General features: G+C 40.0%; 1 protein-coding gene across 1 annotated transcript in view; it reads left to right on the forward strand.

Annotated features, from left to right (window-relative positions):
* LOC133506152 (zeta-sarcoglycan) overlaps positions 1–15,491 on the forward strand; it is a 188,332-nt gene that overhangs the window by 155,897 nt on the left and 16,944 nt on the right. The window contains exon 7 of the mRNA XM_061829983.1: positions 9,653–9,776. Coding sequence (XP_061685967.1) covers positions 9,653–9,776 — 124 coding nt within the window. The remainder of the gene's footprint in view (positions 1–9,652; positions 9,777–15,491) is intronic.

The raw sequence follows: 15,491 nt of genomic DNA on the forward strand, positions 1-15,491 counted from the left end.
TTTTGGGACGTGGGTTTGAGAGGAAACCGGCGTGCCCAGAGAAAAAACATCCAAACGCTACAATGGCGATGCAGGGATTTGAGCCGTGGTTCTTTTCTTCCATCTCTAATTGTGAGGCAGAAGTGTTAACTAGTCACCCACCATGCTGCCCTTGTTCCCGCTACATCCCAGATTTTTTTCAGCGTTACTACAGTTGTTCCTTTTTTTTTTTTAATTGGATCTTACAATATTTTTGTGTTATCCATTGGGATTAATGTCTTTCACTATTATTATGTGTTTAAATTTGTTTGTATTGTTTTAAAAGTTTATTGAAAAAATTAAAAGCTTTGAAAATGAAATCAGTATCCCAGCTAACTTGTCAAGAGGTGGGGTATTGGTCACTAGCCAATCCCACTTTACATATGGACAGTCTTGATCTAGCCTAACATGAAAATTTTTGGAATCTGGGGGGAAGCAATAGTACCCTGAGAAATCTAACATGAGCATCGGGATGATAGGTAAACGTCACAAAATAGGAAGACCTGAGCCAAGCTTCGGATCGTAGACTTGTCTCACCTTTGAAGCAGACATGCTGTGCTACTCCTTTGTACTGATAGATTCTGTTTCATTTAAATGGTAACATATTTCATCAGCGGGATTTACAATTAATTGACCAATTGGACAATAGCATTTATGAGACAAAGTTCCCCAAAAAATGTGCTTTATAAATCACCTCTGCAACTCTATTTTAAGCAGTGGTGTTGCCACAAAAATTTCATTGGGGTGGCTCAATGCCCCTCAAAAACTGTTCGTGGATGGGTGTGGCCTGGATTGGGTGTCTACTGAAGTTTTTCTCCCTTGCAAACAAATTGTCTAGGAGAGAAGGGGGTGGTCCTAATTACCCCCTCCGCCCTCCATTCTTCCTTGATGTCTCATAGGTCTTTCGAAACAAAACATTTGCCAAAATACATACACCTGATGAATGATCAAGCAGGGACAAGCCATCCAGCTATCTGAGCAAACATGAATTCCATCCCAGGCATGTAAACTGCGACTTCACAGAGAGTTTACACCATATGGGACAAACAAAGTGCTTCTGTTGTGATTCTTGGGCCCAATGCCCAGCCATTAATGGTTTTGAAATCTTAGCATTTTGTTAAGCAGTCCAAGGCCCAGCTGGGAAAAGGATGCTTTTAACTCAGCATGTTTAATTTCTGTTGCTTACCAGGTAAACGCATTGCAACACAAAGGTGCAGAGTGTACACAGTTATCAGAAATTTGACAGCTAAAATTTGTAGTAAGCATTATATTGTTATTTGGTGGTCTTTTGTGCTCTAAAATGATCTAAACTTCTGCAAAAGCTATCCTTTTGAAAATGGCAGGAATGTTAAGTATTAAGTGATTCAGCTGACCAGTGAAACTTCCGAGGTCAAACCCAATCAAGGAATGCGGTACAATCCCTGATTTGTTTTGCTTTCAAATAGGTTTTCGGGGAAATAATGGAAATGGAAAAGGCTTAGTACAGGGAGAAACTATTTCTCACATGAAATGTTACGTCGACAGGCATTTTTGAATAAACATTTTACCCGAGCAATATTGCTTTCGCTGAAGAAAAATAGCATTGACTGCTGATTAGGAAATATACTGTAAGTCTTTCATGTCTATGCAAAACACATTCTACAAACACCAATGCAAGACACGTCTAGTCCGATCAGTGGGGAAATATTGATGATTGTCTTTTTCAAATTGTGCCTAGCGATAAAAATTGGTGAGGCTTGAATCTGTGATGTAGATGGCCTGGCGGATATTATTTGATTACATTGACTGTGATAGGTTCAGTATGTACCCACACTCTCTTCTCAATTCAAGTGGGAAAGCAGTAGAAAATGGAGAAATATTTAGAACTCTGAATCAAGATACTCCTTCACACCAAAATTAGCATTCTTGTACTGTATTCAGCATTACGTTCTTGCTAAAATAGTTCCCCTGATGAATTGTTCCTGCGGCCTTTTGTTGTTTTCTCATTCACACACCAGAAAAGAAAATCACAGTGCTCAAAACTGTTGAACTCTCTGAAACTAATAACACAGACATACACCTACACACCGACACTTCCAATTTGAAGGCCAGTTTAGCTAATGCTTTTAATGATGAATTTGTTTCCGTTGTTCACAATGGATTGGATGATGTAACTCAATTTCAAAATCCCCCTTTGAGCAGTACATCAGGCAGCTATTCTAATTCATTGTTTGCGAAGCTCACGAACAGCAATGAAGTTTGTAATATTGTCATAAAAATAGAAAACTCACATTCGGTGGGAGCTGATGAAATTTCTAGCAGAATAATAAGGGACAATTTTTGCCATTTTCAGAACAATCACCATCAGCTGGAGTTTTGCTGATTAAATGTGGATATAGTCTTAATTTCTTATAAAACAAATCCTTCTAAGCATCTGAGTCAAACTGAATTACAGTGGCACCTCTACTTACAAAATCAATCCATTCCGGAAGCCGTTTCATAATGTGAAACTTTTGTAAGTAGAAACGTGTTTTACATGTAAATAGCCTAATCCGTAAACCCCCCCACCCCTACCGTGAACAGCAAGCATTCAAATTATACATAATGTAAGGAATAATACAAAATGATGTCAATTTACCTTAAAAATAAGCATTTAAAGTGTACATAATGTAAATAATGATAAAAAAATGATATTCATGTACCTTTGACGTTGCGCAAAGAGAACGATGGGTGATGAGGCGTTGTGGGGGACAGAGGAGGCACACACACAACTTAGACTAAAATAAAAGAATTGCTAAAACTATGAATTCAAAACAACGATTAACATTAGCTTTCAATGTTTTGTGACGTATTAATGCAAAGATATTAGCCTTTGAAAGCTTTTAATATTTTCGCAGAAATGTGCAAGACGAACATCATCGAAGTGAGCAATAGCCCGACTATTCAACACATTTTCTGGATGATTCTTTTGAATAAATTCGGAAATCTCATGGAATTTCATCAACACTTCTTTTATTGTGGCTGATGGAATAGTGGATGCCTCATTCTCTATGACGTCCCTCCTAACCAATGGTGTGATGTGATGTGATGCTAGGAAGATGTTACGTGAAAGCCAATGGTAGAGCAGATCTATCACGCCACACAAACCAAGAGACAGGATGTGCGTCATGGGTAAAGATTGACATCCCTCCTAGCCAATATGATGCCAGGAATATGCTCCGGGAGTAGCCAGTTGGAGAGCAGCTCTTATCGCGCTACTTTTCAAACCAAAATAAAAAGTAAAGGATGTTTACATGTGGTGGAATCCAGTGCCATTTTTTTTCCTTTAGTATCCTGAATTTCTTTCGGAACTAGAGAAAAAAAAAGTTCCTGGGAGGCTTTTCGCTACTTGGATTTTTTATTATTACAGACTTTGGAGTGGACAGTCAATAACCTCAGCTTCACCTGTCAGAAACAGATTAAAAAAAAAGTAAAAATCATTCAAACTTAAGGGGCTCTGTTTTCGTGACTGGCATATATCCAGTGATGTAACTCTCAATGCATACGGTTTACACCCAGCAATGAATTTATGGTCCAACACATACCAGTGTCCTGAAAAGATGCTGTTCGGAGTATGATCACACCAGACTTCTTTCCTATCCCTTCATAGCAGCTATTTTCATTCCCTTGGAATGCATCACACTCAAAGTGCAGTGGGAGTCTTTGACATGGCCAAAGAAGAAATTAATTTGCTCAAGTCAGGGAGGTCAAAGTGTGCAAAACGCATTTACAGGGAACTGCAAGCAATCCTCTATGAAGAAATGATGTCAAGGAGATCTTTGAGATTATCAGCGCTGTGAATTGGGCACTTAAGGACTGCCTCTACACCAATCGTTCATGTGGCCCCCCTGTGCTGGTCCCCACCCCATTTTCTTTTTTGAATGTGTGTAAATAAATTGGAAAACATGAGGACTGAGCCTTTTACTTCCATGATAAATCAAGAAACACCAGTTATTATGTTCTTTTTTAGATGTGCAGTGTATAAAAATAGAGCCTGAGCACACAATCAAGCACACGAAGGATTGCCAACCATGAGTGTGCTGAAATAGTTTACTTTTTTGGGGAAGACTGCAGACCTTCAAAAAACCTTTAGACAGTTATCCTTATGTAACATTATGTAATGATGACTTTCTGTACCTCGATCCATTGTAAAACAATGTCTTAGCCAGTTTTTACAGTCCAATTTTAAACGGTAAAGTCAATGTCTCATGAGAGGAGCGTTTTTTATTCAACACAAATGTCCGAATTGTAATTCAACATGATTCTTGAAGGGATTGATAAACAGATTAAACCATTTTACTTTGTGCATCCAGTAAAGCTGGTGCACATGCTGTATTAATCATGCACATTCATGAATTGAGAACCTGATCACTAAAAGTCATTTAACAGCAATAGAAATGACATTAAAAGGGAATCTCTACTATACACACATCAGTCAAAATGTCACGTACACTTGCATTAGCAAATGAGGGCCGTTGCGTGAGCTGCATCCCAAAAGGTGCAAATGGTTTTCCTCTCTGTATGATGGAGTCCAGTTCTATAACAGTAAAAACAACTACCAAAATAATTAACACCATGTTAATTTAATACTGTGGACAGGAGAGCGTTGGCCTCACAGTTCTGAAGACCAGGGTTCAAATCCTGGACCCAACTTTGTGGAGTTTGCATGTTCTCCTCGTGCCTGCGTGGGTTTCCTCCGCGCATTCCGGTTTCCTCCCACATCCCCAAAAACGGGCATAAATTGGAGACTCTAAATTGCCCCAAGGTGTGATTGTGAGCGTAGTTGTTGTCTGTCTCTATGTGTCCTCTGATTGGCTGGCAACCAGTTCAGGGTGTACCCCGCCTCCTGCTCAAAGATTGCTGGGATAGACTCCAGCACGCCTACGAACTTTGTGAGGATAAGCGGCTCAGAAAATAGATGGATGGAATTAGAACCTGGCAAAAATGAGGATGTTTACTTTTCATTATGACGCAAATGTAAAGCTGAGCACGAGAAATACAAGATGCGTTAGCATTTGTAGGAAAGGGAGGTAAAGGTGTCAAAATGATGCCAGAGAAATGGGCTGTGAGTTGTCAGCATGTGTGTGTCAACTCATCTCCGCTTCAACCTTCTTGTGTTAGCTGTCAAGTCAGATGATGTCAATTTTTTTCTCTGTCCACTGCACATGCACCATAACAGGATGAAAATCAAATGGTTTGCCACTCAGACTAGGTCCTGAAGAAAGGAGTCCATTTATAACGCCCCTCAATCTACATCACAATATCAATGTAATCCCCATATACAGTACACTTTCCAGGACACTGGTTGATCTATAATTAGGTTGGAAGTATAATAAATATTCCCATGAAGAATTGTATTGATGGAAATAATTTGTTCCAGGTCAAACTGTTTCCAGACTGTATTTTAATGAACATTTCAACATTTTTCATGGTGGAACAATGGGCAAATATTTATAGCATCTGGCTCTTAGTTCTGAGGACCGGGGTTAAAATCCCAGTCCCACTTATGTAAAGTTGAATGTCCCCACTGTTCCGGCGTGGGTTTTCTCTGGGCAATCCGGTTTCCTCCCACATCCCAAAAACATGCATGGTAGGTTAACTGGTGACTCACAATTGCCCGTAGGTGTGAATGTGACCATTAATGATTATTTATTTTTGTGTGCTCTGACCACGTGTTGACTGCTTCAAAAAGCAGGTATGCTTATCACAATTAAAATGGTGAGTAATGTACTCTACTGCCACGGCCTGTACACACGCTTACCCCCGGAGCCCAATGCTGAAGAAAAAAGCATGTTAAAGCTTCTCTGAAGTGTGCTGACAAGCCAGTTTAATACTGGGGGAATGCAGTCTGGTCAAATAAAAGCAAAATCGAACTATTTGGATGCCTCAATGCATGGCACTGCATATCACCCTAAAAACACCAAACCAACACTGAAGTTCAGAGGTGGGAACATGATGGTGTGGGCCTGCTTTTTCAACAAATGGTATTGGTAAACTTCACATTATTGAAGGAAGGCTGAATGAGCGAATGTACCGAGAGATTCTTGACACAAATCTGCTGCCATCTACGAAGATGATGAAAATTAAACAATGGTGGACATTTCTTGAAGATAACAATCCAACACATACTGCCAAGGAAATATTTAATTGATTTCAAAAAAATTAAAGATCCTAGAAAGATCCAGTCAATCTCCTGACCCAAAAATCTATGGAAAGAATGGAAACTCAAGGTCCATAAAAGAAGCTCACGGAACCTTCAAATTCGACATGACAAGAATGCTAATTTTGTTGTGAAGGAGTATGGAGGAATATGCCAACCAACACCAGAGCAATGCATGTCACTAGTTTCTCCATACAAGAGGCATCTTGAAGCCCTCAATGTAAAGAAATGCTGTTGTAGAAAGTATTAAATAAATACGAGTTAGCGTTTTCAATACTTTCTCTACTGTCATTTCACGTGACACATAACTTCATGTCTGTCTCTTCGACTTTCTTTGTATGTGGGGATTAATTGGGCTGTTTCCAACAACTGATTTAAAAATATTTATGTCAATAGCACCTTTGAAAATATATTTAGTGAGCAAAATAGTGATATGCTAAATACAATTTTCACCCGCTGTGTGTGTGCGTGTGTGTTTGTTATGTGTATGTGTGTGTGTGTGTGTGTGTGTGTGTGTGTGTGTGTGTGTGTGTGTGTGTGTGTGTGTGTGTGTGTGTGTGTGTATGTATTAGGGCAGGAGGCGGGGTACACCCTGAATTCGTTGCCAGGCAATAAACAACCACTTATGGGCTAGTCTTCAATTAACCTACCACACATGTTTTGGGGATATGGGAGGAAATCACTGTGCCTGGAGAAAACCCACACAGGCATGGGTACATGCCAACTCCACAGAGGAAGGTCTGGGATTCGAACCCCGTTCTTCAGAACTATGATATGGTTGTGCCAGTCTTCTACTATGCTGCCTATAAAACACCCCCGTGGAAAAAAGTCACCACTGCTGTAGTCGTCATGGTAATGCAAAGCCAGAAACACTTTCTGGAGGTCATGTGCATGGGTTAGGATGTGGTGTGCAGCGTGCAGTCATGTTTTACTCTCCTGACATGTGAGTCAAAGTATTGGTTACAGACATACCACAAATGTTTTTCAATCTCTGAGATATAACAACCTCTGTTTCCTTTAAGTGACCTGACCTTTAAGGCTGTTTCAATGAACCGTTTCTATTTCCTGTGTTTATGCTCCTTGTTGTTTGACTTTGGTTAATTGACCCCTCCGTACAGGGCACTTAACCACGCCCCCTGAAGTGACGTCACGCCACGTGCGCTGACGTAAGACAAACAGTAAAAATGGCAAATACAATACAATACATTCTGAACTGAGACAGACTCCATGCTTCTGATTTCATTCAAATCAACGATATATTATAGATTCTAAATACAATACATTCTTAACTGAGAGAGACGCCATGCTTCTGATTTCATTCAATCATTCACACGTAGCAATGTTATGCTAGCGCAGAACGTCTCATTCATTTATACGAGACGTGTATTAAAAATCAAATTCAGGGCATATCTTCGTGCAAACACAGTCTGGTTAAGCTTCGGCCGCGAGCCAGCAAGAAATCAATACGTTTGCGCAGTCCGATCATCGCTAAATATCGCTCAACAAAGAATAAGTGTGGCAATCGTTCGCACGTAGCAATGTTATGCTAGCGCAGAACGTCTCATTCATTTATACGAGACGTGTATTAAAAATCAAATTTAGGGCATATCTTCGTGCAAACACAGTCTGGTTAAGCTTCGGCCGCGAGGCAGCAAGAAATCAACACGTTTGTGCAGTCCGATCATCGCTAAATACCGCTCAACAAAGAATAAGAGTGGCAATCGTTCACACGGAGCAGTGTTATGCTAGCGAAGAACTTCGAATTCATTTATACGAGACATCTATTGAAAATCAAATAAAGGGCATACCTTCGTGCAAACATATGTGTTCCAGTTGATATTAGATGGATTTAGTTGATGATGCGGTCTTCCACATTAGTTTGATCCATCGATGGCATTTTTCGTACTGGGTCTTCGGTTTTGGAAAGGGTACGAATCGAACTCCACCAACTAGCCTTTCAGGATACCTGTTGTCACGATTACAAAGTCCGTGACTACACCTCTTAACCATATTTTTTGTTAAATAACCCAAATACGCGATAAAACGCTAACTAAACCTATACTGGACCATTCAATGTTGTCAGAGAAAATGGCGGGAGCAAAAACGGGCTTTGGTCTTTGCAGATCTCTGGCCTCTGATTGGTCAGTGACGCGGATTGCGCAATATCCACGGAGGGGTCAATTCACCTAGTCTCCTGAGCCACATCCATTTCTCCACCCCCCCTCACCCCCATCTTTGCTGTTGCTCTTTCTTGCACCAATGAATTATTTTGGAGCCTTCAATTTTGCTTTACTGGCCATCTTAACAGGCTTCTTAACTTCAGTATACAGTACCAGGCGATAGTTGTCGTAGTTTGTATGCTTATTTTTACTGTGCATTCTGTGCACAAATGGGGGGTGGGGGGGGGGAATCCTTCTAAGGAGCTTCTTGCTTATTTGCTTTTGGTGCAAATTGTCAAGATAAAGCAGCAACCCTATCTTTCAGTGCGAGCCCAAGAATAAATTTTCTCTCCTCTGGGGAGTTTAACTATTGTCAAGCACGAGGATGACACTGCCCGCGATCCCCCTAATGGCCACAGACTGGACACCATGCATTAGGATAACCTGTTTATTGGCTTGTGATATACCCCCTACCAGCCTCTCACCCCACTCACTTCCCAATCCCCGAGTAGTGTTTAGGTAACCACAGGAAGAGTCTCAGAACAAAATTAATCTCGACAAGTGTGCCAATAGCCAAGCATTTTTCCAATTTGATTCTATTGTGAATGTGCTTGTTTAATTCATTATACTCCCCCATCACCAATTGTAATTGACTCCGCTTTGGCAAAAGGGCCTTTTATTCAATTTGATTTGCCAGCTTACCCTTGAGCGGAACAGTAGCACTTATCTAATGCCATCGTGCTGTTCAATCTTCTCATATTGTTTTGTCGAGAGCTTCTGACCTTGTCGGCTTCAAGGAGAGCAACACCAACCATAGTCTATGTTCTTTTGAGCTCTTCAGAATGTTAATTTTTTTTTCAGATTCAGTGTTCACAGTGAGTTTCAGGGACGCTAAGATCTTTTGAAACACTATATATTCACTCGTAGAAATACAAGTATAATGTTGTTGTTTTTTTTTTTGTGCTGTCCATATTTAAACATACTGTTACTTTTTCTAGCACTGCAACTATTGTTGATGTGCTGTTTATTCAAATTATCCTCTTAAAGAACAGGAAAGTTCTCGGTTGCCATGTGTACTAAAGAAACACATTTCATCCATTTAAATTTTTATCCAACTTCAGAGTGGGAACTGTACAGTGTAACACCGAATGACCTCACCAATTGCTGTAATAGTTTTCGCGTTCATTGTTACAAGAACCTGAACACCCCTCGATAACATTGACATTATGTGCTCAGCAATAGCGATTACAACATCGACCGTGTTTTCCCAAAAATAAAGTGTTATTATATTTTTCAGGCTTGAATCCCCAACTCGTACCCTAAGCCTGGAGGCACCTCGAGGTGTGGAGGTGAATGCTGGGGTTGGAGACTTCACGGCGTCATGTAGGAAAGAGCTCGTGCTGCAGTCCTCAGAAGGAGAGGTGAGTTCTGAGTATTTGAGACGATCTTCAAAAAGGAATTTGGAGGATTTTCATGACTCTGTCTGCAATTAATATTTCTAGTGTGTATGAATGTATTCATCACAACTGGTTTCCATGTTTCTAGATACAAGACAGTATAGACCCCCTTCATTAAAGTACCTTATTAGGCTAATGAGCGTCATCAATCTAGTGACCTTCGTCTTTTTTCCCCTTCTCTCTTGTGCTTTGGAAAGTGACTTCATTAAAGGTGCTCTGATGAAGTTGCCCGTCATCCACTGCCATCATGTGTGTGTTCTACTAGCATGCTATCTTAGTGTCTTGTCTTATTTAATAACAGCCTGTCACGTACATGGAACGACAAACTCATGCTTGGCCATTGTCAGTGTGTGTGTGCGTGCGTGTGCGCGTGTGCATGTGTGTGTGTCTCTGTGTCCACTCATGCAACAGTGCATGTGTCCACTGGAGCATAGTGTGCCATTAATTTTGTAATTAACAGAAGAATGCTCCATCCATTGGACGAACTGACAGGTTCCATCATATACGTTTCAATCCCAAATACACTTCCTCTCGTATCTCTCTCGCTCACTCTCTCCAACTCTCCCAAGCACATACGCACACAAATACACACACAATAGATGTTTGATCATCCTCTCCAAAATGCAATTCTCATTTCCTCCTGTCCACAACCCTCTTACAATAGTGTCGTATGCTCTTCTCGCACCTCTTTGCTTATCTTGCCACTGCCCAGTGGCTCTTAATCAGGAAAAGTACATAGCATCATCCCTATAAATATGCACTGAACTGAACAGGACCCTTGATTTTATATATATATTTAGACACTCACACATAAATAGAGCCAACATTAAATTCAGATTGATGGTATATTTTTTGGTAACTCAAACAATGAACTCTTATAGTTTTTCCCACCACAGTTCGGAAAGCCCTCTTTTACATGTCGTCCTTCTCTATCCTCTCAGTCAGTCATATTTGAGTAACCCAGCCTATCTAATTAACTTTCCTCTGCCAGGGTTGTACATCAACATGACTGTCACTTTATGGAAAGAAGGAGGGGAATATTTTTTCCTCTTTTGTTTCAGTTCTCAGTCTCTGGATTTCATGCATTCTTTATCCTCCATTCTCTTCTCATCTCTCGCTCTCTTTCTCGCTCTCTTTCTCCCCCACCCCTCTCTCTCTCACTTACTCTTGTCCATGTATTAATAGATATTTCCCAGAATGGGAACAATAACATGGATGACAAGTATTGTAGCACGAATTGACTGCATGAAAAGCTCAGTTATTCGAGGAACACAAGCATGAAGGACATGTATAGTAGTTCAGTGCCACTTAAAGGTCCACAGTTACGTAAAAGATCATTTTTAGTATGTTTTTAAGAAAAAAAAGTCAGCCGGAATGGACCCATCCGTTTTTTCACCACGTCAGGAGGTTGTCGTACATGGATTTTTGCATCTCTCGCCATGAAAACCCTCTTGAGGCATTTGTGTTGGGGAAGAACCAGGAAGTGACTTTTTTTGCAGATTCATGTGCTTCTACCTGTTTTACCGGCAGGAAAGTATCTGTTTTTTTTCTGTGTTAACCAAAATGGCGGCTCATTGTATTGCTGGATTTTGCTCGATCACTCGGGAGGATGGATTCACTCTTCACATTTTTCCAAAATACCTGGTTCGTTGTGAAAAATGGATTGCACAGGTGCAAAGGATGAGATCTTTTTGGGTTCTAAATGACAGGTAGGAAAGTGTAAAGAGCTATTAAAAACATAATAGTGGTGTGGGACTAATTTGTCTCACAGTTTATAGCATATGATATGTGTACAGTGATGAAAGTCCTCCAGATTTTCCCAGAATTACGGAATTTTACATTTTCAGGAAAATTGCTCTGGAAAATTGAGGAAAATTGCCTAAAATTAATCCGGATATTAATTGATAACATTGAACGAACATGCGTTTGAGGTCGTTGTTTTGCTTTCACAAGCGTAGCCATGTTGAGGCACTAACACTGGTAACAGTAACGCCCCTCCCCTCGCATTCTCTCGAGATGTCGCTTATTTTGTGTGGTCTTGACATTAATTTACGTGTTTATTTCATAAACGGTGTTGACTAAACAAGCCTGTACCAAAACAAGCAGTATTCACTCGGAAACAGGAAATGCAAGTTACCCATCCTGAGCATGTATGGAGCATGTACGAAACTGCATGTTCAGAACTGCTTCATGTAATGCGAGCGCATTTACGTCGAAAATCATCAACATCATGAGCAATGTCAAAGGAAATTCAGTTACACCAGGGGTGCTCATTTGGTCGATTACGAGGCAGTGTGACGGCGTTAAAAAAAAAAAAACAGGTGTGGCCAATACGTCGAGCACATGCACATAAAGGTTCTAGCAAGCCGGCCTCCTATTTACGGCAGTCCCGTGGTGCATGCCCCCCCCCCCCACACACACACACACACACACAACAAGACGTCACGATTGGCGAAAGGAATCTTTGTTCCAATGTATCGCCAGCTTGTTCCCACGAACGCCTATTATGTCGAACTAAACTTTCAGCATTTTCAAAACATTGCGAGTATAGACCATTCGTGTTTATTCCTTGACAGGCCAGTGCATGTAACTTTTCTTCAGATAGTTTGTCAGATCAAGAATTTTTATTGATGAAAAATTTTAAATACCGTTTTCTATCATATTCTACTTATATCAGTTGAAATTGGAAATTATCATTTCTAAGTTTTAAATTTTAGTTTTCTATTTTAGTTATGTATTTGTTTCTTTTATTTTTAATTTACAGTTATGTTATATTAATACAGTAAGTTATTTTAAGGCCATCCCTAATCACACCCGCAACTTTATCTGCGAGCATGACTGACCACACCTGTACATTTTTCAAATGTAAGTGATATATATATATATGTGTGTGTAATATATATATATATATATATATATTAAAGGCAACTGATTACTATATATATACTATTAGTATTACTAGATCGATATCCAAGATACGAGCAATGTGTATCAGAGTGTATCAGTACAACGCAACGTAACAAGTTTGAGACTTAAATGTTAATAGTAATTACTACAGATCAAATTCTTTAACATGTTTTGCTGTACAGGGTAGAAATGATATGTCTATGTATATGTATATTCTATAGCTATACTATAATGTGTGTAATGTGGGGAAAAGGACAATTTTAGATGTGTTTTTATTGAATAGTTCTCTTAATTCATTTGTCTTGAGATAAGATAGCATATTTTAATGACAAATGTGATTTTGTGCTATCCAGTGATAGGGGAATGGGGGGCAAAAAAATCTGTGCTTGGCCCTTGGGGAACTTCTGTCTAAATTTTGTTCACAGATATCGCCAGAATGCAGCACAACTATCCATCCCTCCATCAATTTTTCCAAAAATTTCCCGGGGGGGGGGGGGGCATGCCCCCAGAGCCCCTAGCAGGACTTCACACCTTTACTGTTCACATTTGTATTTTCAGGAATTTTCACGAATGTCCACATTCATCTCTATGTGTGAATTTAGAATAAATCCCCTTGGTCAAACTGGTAAAATATAACAAAGTACTTGCATTGTATTTAAGACAATTGAATCACACAAAATACGATACAACACAAAACAATAACAAAATAGAAGTACAAAGACAGCTTAGTACTGTGTAACACGAGCTAACTTAGCTAACTAGACGTATAGTCACCAAACTCGAAAAACTTCTCTGAAAGCAGCAATAATAAAAACCTCTGTCCGTGTCCGCCGATGTAATCCTTCTCTCAGAACGTAACAAAAGATACGCGTCATAATAACTTCATAAAGTACGTAAGTGAGGGGTGCTAAATGTGTTGATGTGTGTGGCCTAGTGTTGTTGTCGTTCGCTGGCATTCGACGGCCGCGGCGTTGTTGACGCTCAATGGCGGCCACGGTGTTGTTGTCGTTTGCCAGCGGCCGCGGCATTGTTGTCACTTGCCGGTGGCTGCGCCGTTGTAGTTCCCCAGCGGTCGTGGTGTTTTCCCTGATGTCGAGGTGAATTGGGCAGGGAGACGGTTTGGGGAGGAGAAAGGCCCAGTAGAACTCCTTCAAATTGGCAGCATCCCTCATGGTTGGTGTCCACCGGGGGCTCGCCATAAGGAGGACTGGTACCAGAGCCAAAGTGGAGTTTGGAGGAAAGTTTGACGATATCTAATCAGAACTTCTTGACCTCACACACTAGTTTGGGCTCTTACCCTGCCATAGAGGTGATGTTCCACGTCAATAGAGCCACTTTCTGTTGCCGGGGATCGGATACCAAGTTGCATGGAAAGATAATTCAACACTGAATTGTCCGTATGTGTGAATGGTTGGCTATATATGGACTGCAATTGGCCACCAGTTCAGGGTGTAGTCCACCTCTCACCCAGAGTTAGCTAAGATAGACACCAGCACACCTGTGACTCTTGTGAGAAGCGGGTCAGAAAAAGTGTGGAAGGAATCGATTCCAAACTGAACTCTAAATTTGTAGTTATTTCTCTGCTAAATCTGTCATTGATTCTGATTCTCAAGCATCAGTCATGTTTTGATAGTTTTCAAATATACAGCTGAAAAGTAACACTTTTCTTCAGTCCCTCACATTTGAAAAATGTGTGGTCAGAATGTGGGTGTGGTCAGTCGTGCTTGCAGATATAGTTACGGGTGTGGTCCACCAGTCATGCCTGCAGATAAAGTTGCGGGTGTGATTCGGGATGGAGTCTCAAGACCTTAAAATAACATACTGTATTTATATAACATAACTGTAAATTAAAAATAAAATAAACAAATACAAAACTAAAATAGAAAACTAAAATTTAAAACTCAGAAATGATAATTTCCAATTTCAACCGATATTAGTAGAACATGTTATAAAACAGTATTTAAAATTTTTCATCAATAAAAATTCTCGATCTGACACACTTTCTCTGAAAAAAAGTTAAATGCACTGGCCTGTCAAGGAATAAACACGAACGGTCTATACTCGCAATGTTTTGAAAAAGCTGAAAGTTTAGTTGGACATAATCGGCGTTAGTGGCAACAAGCTAGCGATACATTGGAACAAACATTCCTGTAGGCAATTGTGAGGTATTGTTATGATCTAGAGTAATTATCTATTGTCAAAAAGCTAGCAGTAGTTGATCTATATCTTCCTAAAGCATGTAGGGGAGAAAAGATTTCAATATCAAGATAACGCATACCACGGGGAAAATGACCATTCGCGTTATGATATATATGATATATGGACAGACTAGTCTAACATTAGAACTTAGACCAAGTCAAAGTAAATCACAATCTCATACTTATTATAGTTAGATACCAAAACATCACCTGTGTTATATCCCAAAAATGTTTTCAGTGTAACTGAATTTCCTTTGACATGCCTCATGATGTTGATGACTTTCAATGTAAATGTGCTCGCCGCACGCGAAGAAGTTCTGAGCATGTGCTCTTGACATAACTCAGGGCCCTGGCTACCCATTTTTCATCATTAGCCATTTTTTTCACCAAAATTAATTTTCATTAGCCACTTTTCTATAATCATAGCCAAAAAATAGCCAATCACATGCCGGTCACACTGCGGTCTACTAACATAACTAATACTCTTTCTTGTTCTTCAGGTTACATGCATACAAATAACTTTCAGACGTAAATGTGATACAAGGAATTATATTTTTATTGGTCCCTGAATCTA

Source organism: Syngnathoides biaculeatus, chromosome 9 (assembly GCF_019802595.1).
Source record: "Syngnathoides biaculeatus isolate LvHL_M chromosome 9, ASM1980259v1, whole genome shotgun sequence".
NCBI classification, from domain to species: Eukaryota; Metazoa; Chordata; class Actinopteri; order Syngnathiformes; family Syngnathidae; genus Syngnathoides; species Syngnathoides biaculeatus.